Source organism: Antechinus flavipes, chromosome 1 (assembly GCF_016432865.1).
Source record: "Antechinus flavipes isolate AdamAnt ecotype Samford, QLD, Australia chromosome 1, AdamAnt_v2, whole genome shotgun sequence".
NCBI lineage: Eukaryota > Metazoa > Chordata > Mammalia > Dasyuromorphia > Dasyuridae > Antechinus > Antechinus flavipes.
In genome coordinates, this window is record NC_067398.1 from 595,585,929 (window position 1) to 595,605,842 (window position 19,914).

Sequence of the window (19,914 nt, forward strand, 5' to 3'; positions counted from 1 at the left end):
GAACTGCCCAGAAGTCATAGGAACAGAGGAAAAAATAAACATTGAAAGGATTCATCGATCACCACTGAAAGGGATCCTAAAATCAAAACACCAAGGAATATAGTGGCCAAATGCCAGAACCCTCAGGTGAAAGAAAAAATATTGCAAGCGGCTAGAAAAACCCAATTCAAGTATCAAGGAGCCACAATAAGGATCACCCAGGATCTGGCAGCATCCACATTAAAAGATCGAAGGGCCTGGAATATGATATTCCGAAAGGCTAAGGAACTTGGTATGCAACCAAAAATAACTTACCCAGCGAGAATGAGCATCTTTTTCCAGGGAAGAAGATGGACATTCAACGAAGTAAGCGAATTTCATCTATTTCTGATGAAAAAACCAGAACTTAACAAAAAGTTTGATCTACAAATATAGAACTCAAGAGAAATCTAAAAAGGTAAAGATTAATCTTGGGAACTATATTTTGACTATATAGATGTATAAAGAATACATGTATACCTTGTTCTAGAAATTGATGTGGAAAGGACATTGTACCAGAAAAAGGGTAAAGTGGGGGTAGTACATCTCATGAAGAGGCATAGGAAACCTATTATATCTGAGAGAAAGAATGGAGGGGGATGAATATAGTGGGTATCTTACTGCCTTCAGAATTGGCTTTAAGTGAAAAATCTTAAGACATATTCAATCTATGGTGAAACTTCTCCCATCTCATTGAAAAGTGAGAAGGGAAAAGTGGAAAGGGAAGGAATAAGCTAAGGGGAAGGGAATACGGGAACTGGGAGGGAAAGGGGTAAGATAGGGGGAGGAACTCTAAGGCGGGGGGAGGGACACTAAAAAGGGAGGGCTGTGAGAAGCAAGGGGTGCTCACAAGCTTAATACTTGGAAGGGGGGAAAGGGGAAAGAAGGGAGGAAAGCATAAACCGGGGTTAACAAGATGGCAAGTAATACAGAATTGGTCATTCTAACCATAAACGTGAACGGGGTAAACTCCCCATAAAGAGGAAGCGGTTAGCAGAATGGATTAAAAGCCAGAATCCTACAATATGTTGTTTACAGGAAACACACCTGAAGCGGGGAGATACATGCAGGTTAAAGGTAAAAGGTTGGAGCAAAATCTACTATGCTTCAGGTGAAGTCAAAAAAGCAGGGGTAGCCATCCTGATCTCAGATCAAGCTAAAGCAAAAATTGACCTAATTAAAAGAGATAAGGAAGGACACTATATCTTGCTAAAGGGTAGCATGGATAATGAAGCACTATCTATATTAAACATATATGCACCAAGTGGGGTAGCATCTAAATTCTTAAAAGAGAAACTAAGAGAGCTGCAAGAAGAAATAGACAGTAAAACTATAATAGTGGGAGATCTTAACCTTGCACTCTCAGAATTAGATAAATCAAACCAGAAAATAAATAAGAAAGAAGTCAAAGAGGTAAACAGAATACTAGAAAAGCTAGATATGATAGATCTCTGGAGAAAATGTAATGGAGACAGAAAGGAATACACTTTCTTTTCAGCAGTTCATGGAACCTATACAAAAATTGACCATATATTAGGACATAAAAACCTCAAACTCAAATGTAGTAAGGCAGAAATAGTAAATGCATCCTTTTCAGACCACGATGCAATGAAAATTACATTCAACAAAAAAGCAGGGGGAAGTAGACCAAAAAATAATTGGAAACTAAATAATCTCATACTAAAGAATGATTGGGTAAAACAGCAAATCATAGACATAATTAATAACTTCACCCAAGAAAACGATAATAATGAGACATCATACCAAAATGTATGGGATGCAGCCAAAGCGGTAATAAGGGGAAATTTCATATCTCTAGAGGCCTATTTGTATAAAATAGAGAAAGAGAAGGTCAATGAATTGGGTTTGCAATTAAAAATGCTAGAAAAGGAACAAATTAAAAACCCCCAGTCAAACACTAAACTTGAAATTCTAAAAGTAAAAGGTGAGATCAATAAAATTGAAAGTAAAAAAACTATTGAATTGATTAATAAAACTAAGAGTTGGTTCTATGAAAAAACCAACAAAATAGACAAACCCTTAGTAAATCTGATTAAAAAAAGGAAAGAGGAAAATCAAATTGTTAGTCTTAAAAATGAAAAGGGAGAACTCACCACTAACGAAGAGGAAATTAGAGCAATAATTAGGAGTTACTTTGCCCAACTTTATGCCAATAAATTCGACAACTTAAATGAAATAGAAAAATACCTCCAAAAATACAGCTTGCCCAAACTAACAGAGGAAGAAGTAAATATCCTAAACAGTCCCATCTCAGAAAAAGAAATAGAACAAACTATCAATCAACTCCCTAAGAAAAAATCCCCAGGACCAGATGGATTTACATGTGAATTCTACCAAACATTTAAAGAACAATTAACTCCAATGTTATATAAACTATTTGAAAAAATAGGGATTGAAGGAGTCCTACCAAACTCCTTTTATGACACAGATATGGTACTGATACCTAAACCAGGTAGGCTGAAAACAGAGAAAGAAAATTATAGACCAATCTCCCTAATGAATATTGATGCTAAAATCTTAAATAAAATATTAGCAAAAAGATTACAGAAAATTGTCACCAGGATAATACACTATGACCAAGTAGGATTTATACCAGGAATGCAGGGCTGGTTCAATATTAGGAAAACTATTAACATAATTGACTATATCAATAACCAAACAAACAAAAACCACATGATCATCTCAATAGATGCAGAAAAAGCATTTGATAAAATCCAACATCCATTCCTAATAAAAACACTTGAGAGCATAGGAATAAATGGACTTTTCCTTAAAATAGTCAGGAGCATATATTTAAAACCATCAGTAAGCATCATATGCAATGGGGAAAAACTGGAACCTTTCCCAATAAGATCTGGAGTGAAGCAAGGTTGCCCACTATCACCATTATTATTTAATATCGTATTAGAAACACTAGCCTCGGCAATAAGAGTCGAGAAAGATATAAAAGGAATTAGAGTAGGCAATGAGGAAACCAAACTATCACTCTTTGCAGATGATATGATGGTATACCTAGAGAACCCCAGAGATTCTACCAAAAAGCTATTGGAAATAATTCATAATTTTAGCAAAGTAGCTGGCTACAAAATAAATCCCCATAAATCCTCAGCATTTTTATACATCACCAACAAAACCCAACAGCAAGAGATACAAAGAGAAATTCCATTCAGAATAACTGTTGATACCATAAAATATTTGGGAATCTATCTACCAAAGGAAAGTCAGGAATTATATGAGCAAAATTATAAAAAAGTCTCCACACAAATAAAGTCAGACTTAAATAATTGGAAAAATATTAAGTGCTCTTGGATCGGCCGAGCGAACATAATAAAGATGACAATACTCCCTAAACTAATCTATTTATTTAGTGCTATACCAATCAGACTTCCAAGAAAATATTTTATTGATCTAGAAAAAATAACAACAAAATTCATATGGAACAATAAAAAGTCGAGAATCTCAAGGGAATTAATGAAAAAAAAATCAAATGAAGGTGGCCTAGCTGTACCTGATCTAAAATTATATTATAAAGCAGCAGTCACCAAAACCATTTGGTATTGGCTAAGAAATAGATTAGTGGATCAGTGGAAAAGGCTAGGCTCACAAGACAGAATAGTCAACTATAGCAATCTAGTGTTTGACAAACCCAAAGCCCCTAACTTCTGGGAAAAGAATTCAATATTTGATAAAAACTGCTGGGATAATTGGAAATTAGTATGGCAGAAATTAGGCATGGACCCACACTTAACACCATATACCAAGATAAGATCAAAATGGGTCTATGACCTAGGCATAAAGAACGAGACTATAAATAAATTAGAGGAACATAGAATAGTTTATCTCTCAGACTTGTGGAGGAGAAAGAAATTTGTGACCAAAGATGAACTAGAGACCATTACTGACCACAGAATAGAAAATTTCGATTACATCAAATTAAAAAGCCTTTGTACAAATAAAACTAATGCAAACAAGATTAGAAGGGAAGCAACAAACTGGGAAAACATTTTCACAGTTAAAGGTTCTGATAAAGGCCTCATTTCCAAAATATATAGAGAACTGACTCAAATTTATAAGAAATCAAGCCATTCTCCAATTGATAAATGGTCAAAGGATATGAACAGACAATTTTCAGAGGATGAGATTGAAACTATTACCACTCATATGAAAGAGTGTTCCAAATCATTATTGATCAGAGAAATGCAAATTAAGACAACTCTGAGATACCACTACACACCTGTCAGATTGGCTAAGATGACAGGAAAAAATAATGATGAATGTTGGAGGGGATGCGGGAAAACTGGGACACTAATGCATTGTTGGTGGAGTTGTGAACGAATCCAACCATTCTGGAGAGCAATCTGGAATTATGCCCAAAAAATTATCAAAATGTGCATATCCTTTGATCCAGCAGTGTTTCTATTGGGCTTATATCCCAAAGAAATACTAAAGAAGGGAAAGGGACCTGTATGTGCCAAAATGTTTGTAGCAGCCCTGTTTGTAGTGGCTAGAAACTGGAAAATGAATGGATGCCCATCAATTGGAGAATGGCTGGGTAAATTGTGGTATATGAATGTTATGGAATATTATTGTTCTGTAAGAAATGACCAGCAGGATGAATACAGAGAGGCTTGGAGAGACCTACATGAACTGATGCTAAGTGAAATGAGCAGAACCAGGAGATCATTATACACTTCGACAACGATATTGTATGAGGACATATTTTGATGGAAGTGGATTTCTTTGACAAAGAGACCTGAGTTTCAATTGATAAATGACGGACAAAAGCAGCTACACCCAAAGAAAGAACACTGGGAAACGAATGTGAACTATCTGCATTTTTGTTTCTCTTCCCGGTTATTTATACCTTCTGAATCCAATTCTCCCTACGCAACAAGAGAACTGTTCGGTTCTGCAAACATATATTGTATCTAGGATATACTGCAACATATCCAACATATAAAGGACTGCTTGCCATCTAGGGGAGGGGGTGGAGGGAGGGGGGGGAAAAAAAAAAAATCGGAACAGAAATGAGTGTAAATATAATGTAATTATTAAATAAAAAAATTAAAAAAAAAAAAAAAAAAAAAAAAAAAAAAAAAGAAAATAAAAGTGGTCTGTTTATTATTTCTGGAATTTCCTTAAAATTATGCTGTAATTTAGTATACCTTATTATCTAATTAGTCCAATTTGTAAGAATTTTTTATTTTTTTCTTTATAGAAGTAATGTTGTATAAAGTAGGACCAAAGAGGATATTTATTATACAGGATTATTACCTATAGAACTCTTAAAGCATACTATGTATACCATTCATATTGACATAACTTTATGTACTATTTTTAAAAAATTTAATTTTTATATTATTGCCTCAGATAGATTAATCTTTTTGAAGATAGGAACCATGTCTTGCATTCTGTTCTTTTCACAGTATGTAGTACATAATAGATGGTAATGAAATACTTGTGTAATTTAATTGTTATATTGACCAAGAACTATGAGGAAATAGCTTAATAATAGAATCCTTCAATATAACAGATATTGATAGAGCTTTTTTGACTTAGTGATTTAAAGCACCTGTTGGATTAGATTCTTATATTTGTTTGTACTAAGACTTCCTATTTTTATGATTTTTCTTTTGGGTTCTAATCTTATGGTCAGTGTTTAAATCAGTCATTAATAAAAAATTTTTTTTCTCCAACTTTTAACGAGACGTGTAGGAGGGGCTTAGTTTACCTCTTTTGGAATTAATTTGTAACAATTTTATCACCAAAATGAAAAAATATGTATCATGAGGGTTTTTGGACTTGACTAGTTTTGACTTTGTCCAAATTTATCTGTAATTTCCCCCCCCCCCCCAAATTGATGTTTGTTTCTTCTTAAATAGGTATGAGGATGCTATACAGCTATATGATCGAATTTTACAGGAGGATCCAACAAACACAGTGAGTTGATTATGTTGAAGAAATAATATGAAGTTTAAGAAAACACTGATTCATTAAAAAAATCAAATATCTCAAAAATTACGAAGGAGGAAATGATGTATCTATGGAGATGTGGTATATTTTGGAGCCTAAATTAAAAAAAAAATCTTTTAGCACTTTCTTACAGAAATTTTAACTCTTGAGAGTGTTACTTTTTACTTAAAATTAAACATTACTAGAAGTATTGATATTTAAATTTTTGAAATTACACTGAGTCTGTTTCTTTTTTTCTGTGATCTGAACCCAACTGATACTATTACAGATTTCTAAATTTGTGTGTGTATAGTCTGTGTCTACTTTATATAGATAACAAATACACAAATATATATAGTATATATGAATATAGGATGTACTGTAATATATATGTGTAGTATGCTATAGTAGATATATATATATACATAGTAGATATCTTTAGTATATATAGTACACTATAGTATACATATGTGCATATTCTGTATGGATAGTTTACATAATTTAGTATATATATTATATATGTATATATACTGTAAACTTATATATATATACATACAGACTGTGTGTGTGTGTGTTTAAAACATGTATTTTTAGTATTTTTTTTTAATTTTGACCTTCCCATATCCTCCTGCTCACTGAAAAGATAAGCAACATGATATATGTGAGATCATGCAAAACATTTCTTTTTTTTTTTTTAAAAACAAAAATAAAGTGAAAAAATTAAACTTCAGTTTACATTCAGAGTTCATTAATTTTATCTCTGGAGGTGGCAGACAACATTTTTTTTTTTCATGAGGCCCTTGGAATTGTTTTGGATCATTGTAGCGATCAGAATGGCCAAGTTTTTTACAATTAGTCATCATTATAACATTGCTATTAGTATGCACAATGGTCTCCTAGATCTTAGTTCACTTTGTATTAGTTCATATAGTTCTTTGCCATGTTTTTCTGAAATCACCTTCATATATCTTGTAGCACAATAGAACTTCATCATAATCATATGCCACAACTGTTCAGGTATTCCTCGGTTGATGAATATCCCCCTAGATATCTTTGCTACCACAAAAAGAAATGCTCTAAATATTTTTGTACATATACTTCTTTTTCTTTGTTTTTTGATCTCTTTGGGATACAGACCTTGTATTGATATTCCTGGGTCAAAGGTTATGTACATTATGGGTATAATTCCAAATTGTTTTTCAAAATAGCAGTTCACTATTCTACCAGTTGTGCATTAGTGTATCTATTTTCCTTGTTAGGACTTACCATTTTTAATAAGCATTTATATATTTGACTCAGTTTTATACTCATCTATTTGAGAAATGAGACTTTTATCAAAGAAATTTTCTGTAAATATTTTTTATGTTACTTCACTGTGATACCTTTTACAAAATGTAATTTCCTGATTATCCCTTTGAATTAGGTCTGGTTTTGCTTTTTCTTGGTTTGAAATGTTGATTGGTACCCTTACTTTTTTTTTTTTAAGCTGAAGCATAACTTCTGCTCCAGCCTTTTATTTTAACCCTGTGTTGTGTCTTGTAAATTACATATTGTGGGATTCTGATTTCTAATTCATTCTTCTGCTTCCATTTTATGGGTAAACCCTTTATTTATGTAGATACTTTGTAACTCCCCTAATAATGTTGACATTCTGAAGAGTTACATGTGTCTTCTCAGATTATAAACACTTTAATTTTATTGACTTCCTTTTCTTTGTTTTGTCCTGCTATCTTCAGAGCTAGTTCTGAGGTTTGTAAACTTTTGGTTCTTCCAAGGTGGTGTGATCTTTGGGAAAGATGTTTTCTTCTCTGATTTTTACCCACAAAGTCACCCTTCCCCGCCTTCCCTCTTCCCTGCTTCCCTGTAGCTGCAATTGCTAGTACTTGATTTGCTTTGCTTTGCAGACCAGGCTTCTGTTCTCTTGGAAACAAATCCCAATTTTCTTTTCCAGTCTGAAACTGTGGCCCAGAATTTTATGTGGGCAATAAAGCAGCCAATCAATGCCAAGTCTGCCCAGTGCCCTGTAAAGGGTCCTCTGTAATTTCTTTTCGACTAGTTATCCAAACCTGCCACTGTTTCTGGATTAAGAGCTAAAGCTGCAGCTGCTGTTTCTTTTGCTGCAGATCTGGGCTCTAGATTGTCTTCAATTCTAGGGGCACAAAAATTCAGCCAACTGCCTAAGTATTTTAGGTTGAAAAAATATCTCATCCTTTTGTTAGCTCCACTACTCCAAAATTTGGCTTGAAGTATTATTTTAAACTTGTTTGGAGGGGAATGTTGGAGGAATTTAGCTAAGTTTCCTCTAATGGGCTAACTAGGTTCTGACCTCCATTATTATGACCTATTGATATGTAGCTTTTTATAGTTAACTATCACTTTGAATCACAACACATTAAGTAATGGTTTTGTTTGATTCTCGAAGTTAAAAAAAAAAAACTTAGAAGAAAAATTATCTAGGGTTTTTTATATAACATTTAATTTTATCAGATTTTAAACTCAATATTTAGAATATTTTAATAAGTCTTAAATAAAATGTGTATGTTGCAACAGAGTTCTTTAGCTTCTAGAAATAGAGATATAAATGACTTTTTAAAAAACATTTTTTATTGATCTCTTTGTTTTTAAATTACCAACATTGGGGCTACTAGGTGGAACAGTGGATACAGAACCAGCCCTGGAGTCAAGAGAACCTGAGTTCAAATGTGACCTCAGATACTTGATACTTAGCCGTGTGACTCTGGGCAAGGCACTTAACCCTGATTATTTTGTTTAAAAAGAAAAAAAAAAAACACAAAATTACCAGTATTACTCTATGTAGCTTTTCCCTCTTCTGCTCCCCAAATATCATCTTTTACAATAGAGAATAAAAATGAAAGAAAAAAAAAAAACAGTCCAGTGTAGCTTGATATTATATAGAACATTCTATAGTTTCCTACTTCTGCAAAAGAGGACTGGTACTTTCTCATATCTGTATTTTTGCTAATTATGTATGACTTTTCAATATTTAGGGCTTTTTTATTTATTTTCACCAGTTACATGTAGAAACAATATTTTTTTTGTGGAAAACTATACATGAATACTTTTTTAAAAAAAAAATATTCCTTATGAATCATGTTGTGAGAGAGCAATATTTTGTGGTTATCATTTTTTTCATTTACATTGTTGTAATTGTATATATTATTTTTTGGCTTTTCTTCATTTAGCATCAATTCAAGTCTTTCCATGCCTTTCTTGTCTTCATCATGTCCATTGTATCTTAGACAACAGTATTATTTCATTACGTTTATATACTGCAATTTGTTTAGCCATTCACAAATGTATAGGCATAGCTATATTTTCCAGGTTTTTGACATTACGTAAATGTTGCTATAATCATTTTGATATACAAAAGTCTTTTTGTTTTTTATCAGTTACTGCTTTGGGGTATGTGCCTATAACAGAGAAATCTTTGGGTCCGAGACTATAGACATTTCTTAATATATTTTCAAATTGCTTTCTAGGATTGTTGAATCTTTCTCAGTTGATGGAGAAATATTTAATGTGGAACAATTTTGATTCTATAAAATAGTTTCATAATAGCTTCTCTTAATCTCACTTTTTACTAAGTAAAAGCTTCTATTTAACTTTTGATTGGTTGTCAAGTATTTGAATTATTTACTCATTTGCCTGTTAATTATTTCCATGCATGCATGTGGCTTCCCTAAGAAAATAAATGTTTCAGAATTTTAAACAGAAATAGTTACTAGGTTTATTTTGGCATTTACCTCAGTTTATATTGTAGCACTTTGTGTGCAGATACATGGAGTTGCTCAGATATCTTTAACATTTTTCTCTTTGACAAGGATACTTGCATGTAAAACCTAGACACTGGTTCTATCAAATCTTATAAAAACTATATTCTATTTCAGTGCATGTTTTCAAAAATGAAAATACTTGATAGTTATATAAAGTTAATTATTGCTTACCATGAAATAAAATACATTAAATTATTAAATTCTAGCCCATCTACTTTAATGTTTAAAATTTGTTAGTCAAGAATGGCTGTTATCTGAAGGATTAAAATAATGCTTCCTCAATACATTTGATTTCTGTCAATCCCCAAAATGAATTTCTTTGTATATTTCCTTTTCATAAAATAAAATTAAATGTATTATATATAATTAATGTTGGTCTCTTAAATAATCATTTATGGAGAACTTCTTTGCTGTTTCATTTTTCTCTTTGTAGAGATCTCTTCTCTTAATATTGTCTTATCACAAAGCAAGATTTCTTTGGCTAGATTTTTACTGTTTTATGGATACCTGATTGAGAAATGTTCCTTGGGAAAATTTTGAGTATTTTGTGAAACTGACAAAACTAAAAGAACATCTATTTTGTCTGTTGCCCCTTCTCCTAAAAGATGGAACCAAAATGAGTTGTTACATTTTGAAATGTCCTCATTTTAATCATCTTGTTATCAATTATCTTAGTAAAATTGGGATCCTCTTTAAAAATTTTAGTTTCCACTAAAACAATGATATTTATAGCATTATTGTATGATTACTTTACTTATGAAGCTGAATTTTAAACTTTTTTTTTTAATTTTGAACAGAAATAGAATTTATTCACTGAAATTAGGTATTTAAATCTTTGAATCAAGTAGCCCAAAAGTTTGAGGGATTGGTTAGCAATTGGAATACTTTTTAAGAATTAGAATCAAGGTGCAGCTAGGTAGCACAGTGGATAGAGCACTAGCCCTGAAGTCTGGAGGACCTCAGTTCAAATGTGGCCTCAGACACTTAACAATTCCTAGCTATGTGACTCTGGGCAAGTCACTTAACTCCAATTGCCTCAACCCAAAAAAAAAAAAGAAAAAGAAAAAAGAATCAAGCATTTATGCCTTAGATTTAACGTTAGCTTCAATTATTATTTTTGGATAAATTATATTTAAATTTTAACTTTATTATTTTACAATTAGCTGTTTACTAAATGAAAAATTTTGAGTGTAAAACACTTTTAAATTCCAAGATTATAAAAGTGCTGTCTTTTCATTATTTCTATGTTATACTTTCAAGTTTCATGACTTTTAGTAATATCAGTAATAGCAAAAAGGAAAATAAAGCCTGCTAAATTTTCATTTCTGAAATAAATGTCATCTTGCTATCATTCCCTTAATCTTTTCTATTGATTACTCTACTACCTAAAATGAGATAAAATGTTTCCTACTACTAAAACACAAACATACATATGGACATGCACACATTTACACACATTTTCTCTGAAACTGTAGCTATCATGTTGTTTTCTTATTACTTCATTGCCCACTTGTTTCAACTTTCTGTCTCCACTGCTGAACTGAGGCTCCAAAGTCAGGAATGATCCAGGCAATTTAGTTCTGTAAGTCAGTGGAAATTTATTTAATGCCTCATTCATGCAAGGTACTTTGCTGGGTGCTGAGACAAAGATTTAAAATGGTACAGTCCTTGCCTTTGGGGAGCTTCTAGTCTGTTTAAATAAACAGGGAGAAAACAGTAGAGTATAATAGGAACAAAGATGAAATATAAAATTATCAATGAAAATATGAGAACAGTTATATTTTAATTATTCACATATAGACTTTTTTTATCTTCTTCGACATAGTTTCTTGCATGTATGAATCTTTTCATTGTTCTCACAGTGTTTAGCATTGTTCCTTGAACATAGTTTTAGGTAATTAGTAGATATTATTGGAATAATTGAGATTATTTATTAGCTCTCCCTGGCCCTCCCATATTTTATAGTGTAAATGGTAAGGGAAAAAAAAAAAGAGAAAAAAAAACTGTGATTTGATTTTCAACATGCCTAAAATAAATTTAGAGCACAGTCTTAAGACATTTATCTCTAGCATAGTAATGCAGTTGATATTGTATCTTTATTATCCCTTGTTCAAATGTAAAATTATAAAGCTGCCATGTTAGTGCCAGACATCATGCCTGTGGTTCTGAGCATTCACTGTAGAGTCTTTTACTGTCTGTTGAGGAAGGAGTCTCTCATGTGAGTGCACTCATCTTTCTTCATTATACCTTGGCAGAGAGTAGGTGAGGAAGTTGGGCAATATAATGAATGCTAAGAGTTCAGAAATTTAGAATTTGGTAGAAGAAAGATGGTGTCTTGTTTTTATTTTTACTTTTTAACAAGTAGTTTACTCCTATTTGTGTTTCACATCTAAATTTAAGTTTTTATTTAGAATTTAGGTGCACTTTGCAAAAGTAAGAATTTTGTCAAGGAAACTTTGTCTTCAAAGGGAAAAAAAATGGGGTGAAGAGAACAGATTTTATTAGCCCCAACATACAGGATAGAAAATGAGTGTGTGTGTGTGTGTGTGTGTGTGTGTGTGTGTGTGATTATACAGTTTCCAAGATAAAATCATTAAAAAAAATTTGATTTGAACAAAATGTGTTTTATGATCCTTTTTAATTAGTACCAAAAAGACCAAAGATAAAATAATCTGAACATTTATCAATTTCTAAATTTGATTAGAAAAATATTCCAAAAGAATCTGAATTTATTCTAAAGTTCTTGATGGGAAAGAGCAAATTACCCGCTAGAATAAAAGCAAATCCAACACTTAAGACTTCGTGCAAATGAATTTAATATTCTAAAGATTAAAATACAAATTACAAAATACAAATTACAAACTTATTTTAAAGCATTCTTGACAAAATCTTACTTGGTTCCGAGAACTTGAGCTCCTGCCACCAGTCCTTTGTCTTCTCTGCCTCTGTCAGCTTCTAGTGCACTTGTCTTTTCTGTCTCTGAGAGTTTCCCCTCTGTGGCTCTCAGTCCCTGCTTATATGCTCCACACTGAGTATACACCAATCGTTATATCAGTAGGAAACTATTATTTGTTGTAAGATTAAAGCAATCATACTAAACCATGCTGAACTAGATAGTTACATTGTCTCCTCAGTTCCACTGATTTAGCTCCTTGTTTCAAGCGTAGAGTTCACGTGAATTTTCAGGGGCAGAGTTCTGGCCCATAACATAGGGTCACACAGAAAGGACCCCACAGGGTCAGAAGCTAAACTCATTTTCTACTCATTACTAGTAATGGCTGTTTTTGGAAATGATATTAAGGATTAATTTGTTTAATAACCTTGAGATTTATTAGAGTGAAGTAAATTAAAGAATTAATGAATGAGGTAAATTAAAACATTAAATTGAATTACATAAATTAAACTTTGATTTTTTTTTTTAATTAAACCCATAGTGAATAACATGACTATTCATTGAACAACTTAGGAAGCTGGCATTTTAGTTTGACATTCAGTAGCATTTCTTTTAAATCCAGATCTTTTCATAAATCAGTGATTCTTTCATACCCTGTAACTATCAGTCAACAACCATTTATAAAATGTCTTCTTTACACCAGCTATTGTGCTAAGTGATACAGATAAAAAGGCAAAAATGAAGTAGTTCCTGTGCACAAGAAACTTACATTTAATTTGGAGATCATTAATTTTTCTCTAATCATGTTTAAACTGAAGCATTTTTAAAAATCATATGGCTGTTAATCCCCCCAAAACAGCACAAAAACAGTTAAAAATAAAGGTTGCAAAATTACAGAGGATAAACATGGCCTCAAAGAAGGCATATGAGTAGAAACTTCTCCCCACTCCTTTGCATAGAGTGCGTTTTAGGTGCACTTTGCATAGGTAAAGGATGGCAAGGATCTATGAGTGTGAAATATTTCATATAGTATCAATTTTTTTTCTATTTATGGATTGGTTTGTTGATTTTTCCCCCTCCCCCCTTTTAAATAGAACCCTAAAAATGTTGTTATAGGAAATTGTTCTCTGGGAGAGAAGGAATTAAAAGGGCAGAGTATGAAAAAAAAAAAATAGTTAATGATGATCCAGAAGTGATATGCAGAAAAAGAGATGAGAACTGGATAGAAAATCTTTCTCTCCCCCCCCCTCCCTCTCTTCTCTCTCTCTTTCTCTCTCTTTCTCTCCCTCTCCCTCTCCCTCCCTCCCCTTTCTTTTCCGCCTCTCTTTCCCAGCCTCTCTCCCTCCTCTTTCCCTCCCCTTTCCTCTTCCCCTCTCTTTCTACCTCTCTCTTTCTCTCCCTCTTTCTCCTTGTCCTCCTCTCTCCCTCCTTCCCTCTTTCCCTCCCTCCCTCCCTTTCTTTCTCTCTCTCTCATTCTCTCATTCTCTCTTTCCCCTCTCCATACACACCATAGTAGCTGAAAGAAGGGTGTCACTGATCAGACTGTTCCTCAGTTTCTCTTATTCTAACCTTTTCACTTCCATCCCAATGATTTCTGAAGCTCAGGTATAATTATATTATCTCCGATTCATTAAATTCAGATGACTCCCTGTTATTCTGAGATTCAAATACAACCATCTTTGTTGACATTAAAGTATTCACAACTCGGCTTCTTTCTTCCATTTCAGTCTTCCATTTTCTTCCTTATTATATCTTGAGATGTAGCCAAAATGGCTCGCTTATTGCATCTGCTCATACAGTGCTTTATCTTCCATCTCCTTGCTTTTGCTATATCTCATTCTAAAAATTGATTCTTTCCTTTTCTTTACCTCTTGGAATTTCTGATTTCCTTCATGATTTTGCTCAAGTACTAGTTTTCTTCAAGGAGACTTCCTGGTTCCTCCCACCATTTACTGGCATACCCCCTCTCAAAACTGCCTTGCATTAATTTTTCATATAATTTGTACATGTTTGTATGTGTCATCTTATTTCTTCACAATATCACTCAGCATCATTACCATCCATACATGGAGCCATTCATTATAGCAAAGCTATAATAACTCCATGTGGGATTTGTATAACTGAATTTTGCAGTTGCAAAAAAAATTGGCAATAGTGAAAGGTTTCTGAATGTGGTGACCAAAAATTCAATATCAGACATATTAATGAATCTGAGGTGTTTCTGGCAGCACTTGCCCTTATGGCATCATGCAATTTCACTGTAGACTTAGCTCTGAACACATAGCATACATACTTTGCAACTGCACATGCATGAATGATGCCAGAAACACCTCAGCTTAGATTTGAGATGGGGCTGCATAAAAACAAATTTCCAATTTAAAAAAGGGGTCATTAGTGGAAAAAAGTTTAAGAAGCCCTGAGTTATAGCAAATGGAGAAATTTTGACTTCTGAGCATAAGTTCACTTACCTTGGTAGTATACTTCCCAGGGATGTATACATAGATGATGAGGTTGATGCACACATGGCCAGAGCTGATTTAGTGTTTTGGAGGCTCCAAAGGAAAGTATGTGAAAGAAGTATTAGACTGCTTGGCAAACCAAATATCTATCAAGCTATTGTGCTGATCTGTTATGCCTGTGAAACCTAGACAATTTACTAGCACCTTGCAAAGAAACAGGATAGCTTCTAGTTGAATTCTTAGAAGAATTATGAAGATCACCTAATAAGATCAGGTACTAAATACTTGAAGTCCTTTCTTGAGATAAACTGGCCAAGCATCCAAATTCTACTTACAGAAAGGACAGCTTCCATAAGCTAGACGTTGAAATGCCAAACCTTTGTTTTCCTCAAAGACTACTTTATGGAAAATCCATGCATGGCAAGTGTTCTCATGAAGGAGATGAGAAGAAGCATTATAAGAACACTCTGAAAGACTTTGGAATTGATCGAATGACATAGGAGATAATGGCAAAAGTACCATCCAACATTTCTTGCTTATATTATAGAAGGCATTGTGCTTTATAAGTGAAGCAGAATTGCAATAGCTTAAAAGAATTGTGAAATGTACAAATTTAGTCATCTCCATCTCAAATGTTCATATAGACTATCAAATGTTCATTTGCGTCCTAGTGGTAGTAGAAGTTTCTGAGCTCATATTGATCTGATCAGCCACAGTTGGACACTCTATACCCTGATCCCAACATAGTGATGTCATTTTTGATTCTTTCTGAGAATGAAAGACAACAAACAAACCATTAAGGTTGGATCCTCCAGAAATTCAAACCATGTTTTTAGGCATCATTTTCTAAATTAGTTATTTATTTCTCCTATTTCAGCTTTCTCAAATCCATATGCTCAATTGCCAACAATGTTTTAATAAAAATAAAAACTCCAACATTATTGATGATTCTAAAATGTTTTGGTTTTGACTAAGACTTTGTAATCCATAATAATAGTATTTGGTTATGATAGCAGTATAATGGTACTTTGCCCACCTTCTATCTCCTTACTTTTGAATCACCAGAAAATAAGTGATGGTTTTTAGTTTAGGGATTCCATGTTTTCTCAGATGTGTACTCTGTGGTTGACACATGGTTAACTTTAATAAAGAATTGTCACCTTCTCAATTCTTCCTGATCGACACTGTGTTAACTCATTCTGGAATCAATGATAATATGGTTATCATTTTTTTTTTTTTTTGCAAAAGATGGAGATGACTAAATTTGTACATTTTACAATTCTTTTAAGCTATTGCAATTCTGCTTCACTTATAAAGCACAATGCCTTCTATAATATGGGCAAGAAATGTTGAATGGTACTTTTGTCATTATTTTTTTGCAATCCGTCAATAACCATTTATTACCTCCAAAAAGATATATACAGGATGAATTAGAACCAAACGAGGAAAGACTCTAAAATTAAGGGGAATCAGAAAAGCCTTTGTGGAGAAGGTACAATTTTAGTTGCAAGTTGAAAGAAACCAGGAGACAAAGATGAGGAAGAACATTCTGGAAATGGACAACCAGCGAAAAGTACAAAAAATTGAGAGATTGAATGTCTTGTAAAGGAATAGGAAGAAATCTAATATTAATAGATTATACAGTAATTAGGAAGATGAGGAAGAGGGTAATGGGAAAGTGTAGGAATTCTGGAAAGGTAAAGGGAAAGCATTTTGATAGGCTTTAATAACCAAACAAAATTTTTTAAATTTAATATCGGGAATAGAATTAGTAGGAAGCTGCTAGAGTTTATTGGGAATGGGGGTAGTGACATGGTCAGACCTGCACTTTAAGAGAGAACTTTTAGGAACTGAGAGGAGGAAGAATGGAGAGAGACTTGTAGCAGAATATTGCAGTAATCCAGGGGTGAAAAGAGATTGCCACCTTAGTAGTAGTAATGTCAGGATAAAGAAGAAGGTATAGAGGAAAGATATTAAGGTGGTAAAATCTCTTCTGTAAGACCCATTTTCTCTTCTAATATTGCCACCACCTTATATCTCTACACTGTTCTACCATTTACTGGAAAAGCCCATTTTAAAGTTCCAGAGATTTCCTTGACACTTTCTCCCTCTACTTTTGTCTCACATTCTTTTGTACTGCAACCTTCTGGCCAAAAGTTAAGATTTCTTTCTGTAAATTCCTTGGCATCTGGAATGGAACTAGCAGAAACCACAAACATAGTACCTTCAAAGTTACTTCCTGTTGTTACATATTTGTGAAATTGAGATTTCAGTTTTTTCTATGTAGCTAACACATTGCTACATGCTTCAGTAAATTATCCATTTACTTAGCCAAACTAATTATTTCTCATTTCCCTCTTTACTCTTGCTTTTTCTGTTTTTTCTTGGTCATATTCATTTTAAACTTAATAATTTGAAGATTGTTTTTCCTGATTAAGTGATAGATCCCCGAAGTATGAGTTGCACATTTTTATTTTTTTCATTTGTTATCTTTAAGCTATGTAGTCTTACCAGTGCATCTTATTTCTATCTTGTTTCAAAAGAAAATGCTCTGTCTGTGTGTGTGTGTGTGTGTGTGTGTGTGTGTGTGTATGTGTGTGTGTGTATGTATGTATAAGTATGCACTCATTTGGCTCATTTGAGAATTTCATTTCTCTGAAACTATTGTTACATGTTCATATATTTTTTTTCACATCTATTGAAAAATTCTACTTGTAATTGATAGCTTTTTTAGATAACACTTTTTTCTTCCTCTGCATAAGAACTCATTGTAGTGTTAGAATTTTGTTACTGAGTATTTCTCATGATTTTTGATGTAGCTTCATTTATAATCAGACCATAAAATCATATCTAAATTTCTGTGAACTTTCTGCTTCTTGAAATAACATGAATGTGATTGAAATGTACATATTTTACCATGCTTGTTGTGCAGTCTTTTCAACTGTGTCCATCTTTTTGTGACCCCATTTGGGTTTTTCTTTAGTTTAACATCCTTCCTTGAAGGAAATTTTATAGGTGAGAAAATTGAGGCAAATGAGGTTGACTGATTTGCTCAGGATTACACAGCTAGTAATTATTTGAGGCCACATTTGGATTCAGGTCTTCTAGCACTCCATCCACTGAGCCACTATCTGCCCTTGTTCCTGCCTACCATTTTTTAAAATTTAGCTTTATGAACATGGAAATTAATATTACTTTCTCCTAACTTTACTTTCTCTTATTCATAAATAGCCAAATTGTCTGTTGGTTCTGTCTTCTGAGATTAAATAAATTTTTGTAAATGCCCTACTATTTTTTTATGATTTATTTTATTTGATTCAGTAAATATGCTCTGTTTATCCTTTTTTTTTTTTTTTAAAGCATTTTAAGCAAAGTTGGTACTTTCATAATGTGCTAGAAAGTAGGGGTTGAATAACTAAAGTGTTGGTTTTTGTTTTTGTTTTGTTTTGTTTTGTTTTTTGTCACATTGTAGAATATTGCTGAAAGAAATTTCAGATTTGGGTCACCTTTCAGTCCAGTGTACTGTTATTTTTTTCCTGAGATGTCAATTTTTCTTTTTTTCATGGTTCATCAAGTTCTGATATCCCAAACAGAAAATTGTTTTTTCTAGCTATTATAATCTGTAACACTGAAAGTATTAGTGCATTTTATTGGATAATTGTCATTTTCCATTAAATATGTAGGCATAATAGAATTCTTTCATATTTAATGTAATACATTAATGACTTCAAAAGTACTTTATAGAACATATGTACATAGCACTGTATTAAGTATTATGAGGGATTCAAAGAATTTGATATAGTCCCTTCTGTCTCAGAGGTTATTTCAAGGAAGCCAGATTTTTTCCTATAGGAAAGTGTGTGTATGTGTATGTATGTGTGTGTGTATGTTAGAAAAAAGACCTAATTCACTTTTAAAGCAGCTTTTCTCATGGACATAGGTTAGATATAGATAGATATAGATATATCTATATGTCTAGATATAGATATTGTGTAAGATAAGCTGTATTTCTTTCATATGTGGTTGGTTTGCTAAAATTCATTTTTTCTTTTATTTTAAATCTTTGTCACAAGGGATTGCCCTTTGGGGGAAAAGGACTATATTTGGAAATAAATATGATAAATAAATTTAGAAATAAAAACAAAAGGCATCATTTAAAAAAGATAGCTCGTTAAAATTGCTTCTATGCTTTTGTTATAAATTGATGATGGATTAACATTGAATGTTTCTGTATAACCTTTTTTTTTTTTTTTCCCATTGAGTCCTTATCACCTAGTTAAGAAATTTGGCTTTTCCTAAAATAACTTAGGTATATTTTCATTGTTGTTTTGTTTGTCTTATAAACAAACAATTATGCTAAAATTTCACATTTGAAGAAGCATAACTATTATAGATATATTAACACTGGTATGATGACCTTTCTCAAATCATTAGCATTGTTTAAAACAGTTGTATGATATTAAAGATAAAACAGCACATAAAATGATTTATGCTTATTTGTCTTCTTTGTTTTATATAAAGATGATTATATTAGAAGGTTTCAGTTAGATTGTGATATTGACTGGTATGGTAGCTATGTTATATACAATAATTATTTTGGATTGTTCTATATAGTATTCTGTAGAGCAGTTTTATGAAATTAAATAATAGCAAGTAATTCTTATTTTAAAATAGTGAAGAAAAGTTGCCAAAAAATTCATTTATAAATGACAATCAGGTAACCACAGTGGGATTTTCTAATCTTTGCTTAAAAACTATCCCTAAGATACAGATCTTA

At 32.5% G+C, this 19,914-nt stretch overlaps 1 protein-coding gene across 3 annotated transcripts in view; it reads left to right on the forward strand.

The window, feature by feature from the left end:
• Positions 1-19,914, forward strand: part of EMC2 (ER membrane protein complex subunit 2) — a 70,039-nt gene that overhangs the window by 25,882 nt on the left and 24,243 nt on the right. For all 3 annotated transcript variants that reach the window (XM_051970985.1, XM_051970987.1, XM_051970986.1), the window contains one exon: positions 5,922-5,979. In XM_051970985.1, coding sequence (XP_051826945.1) covers positions 5,922-5,979 — 58 coding nt within the window. The remainder of the gene's footprint in view (positions 1-5,921; positions 5,980-19,914) is intronic.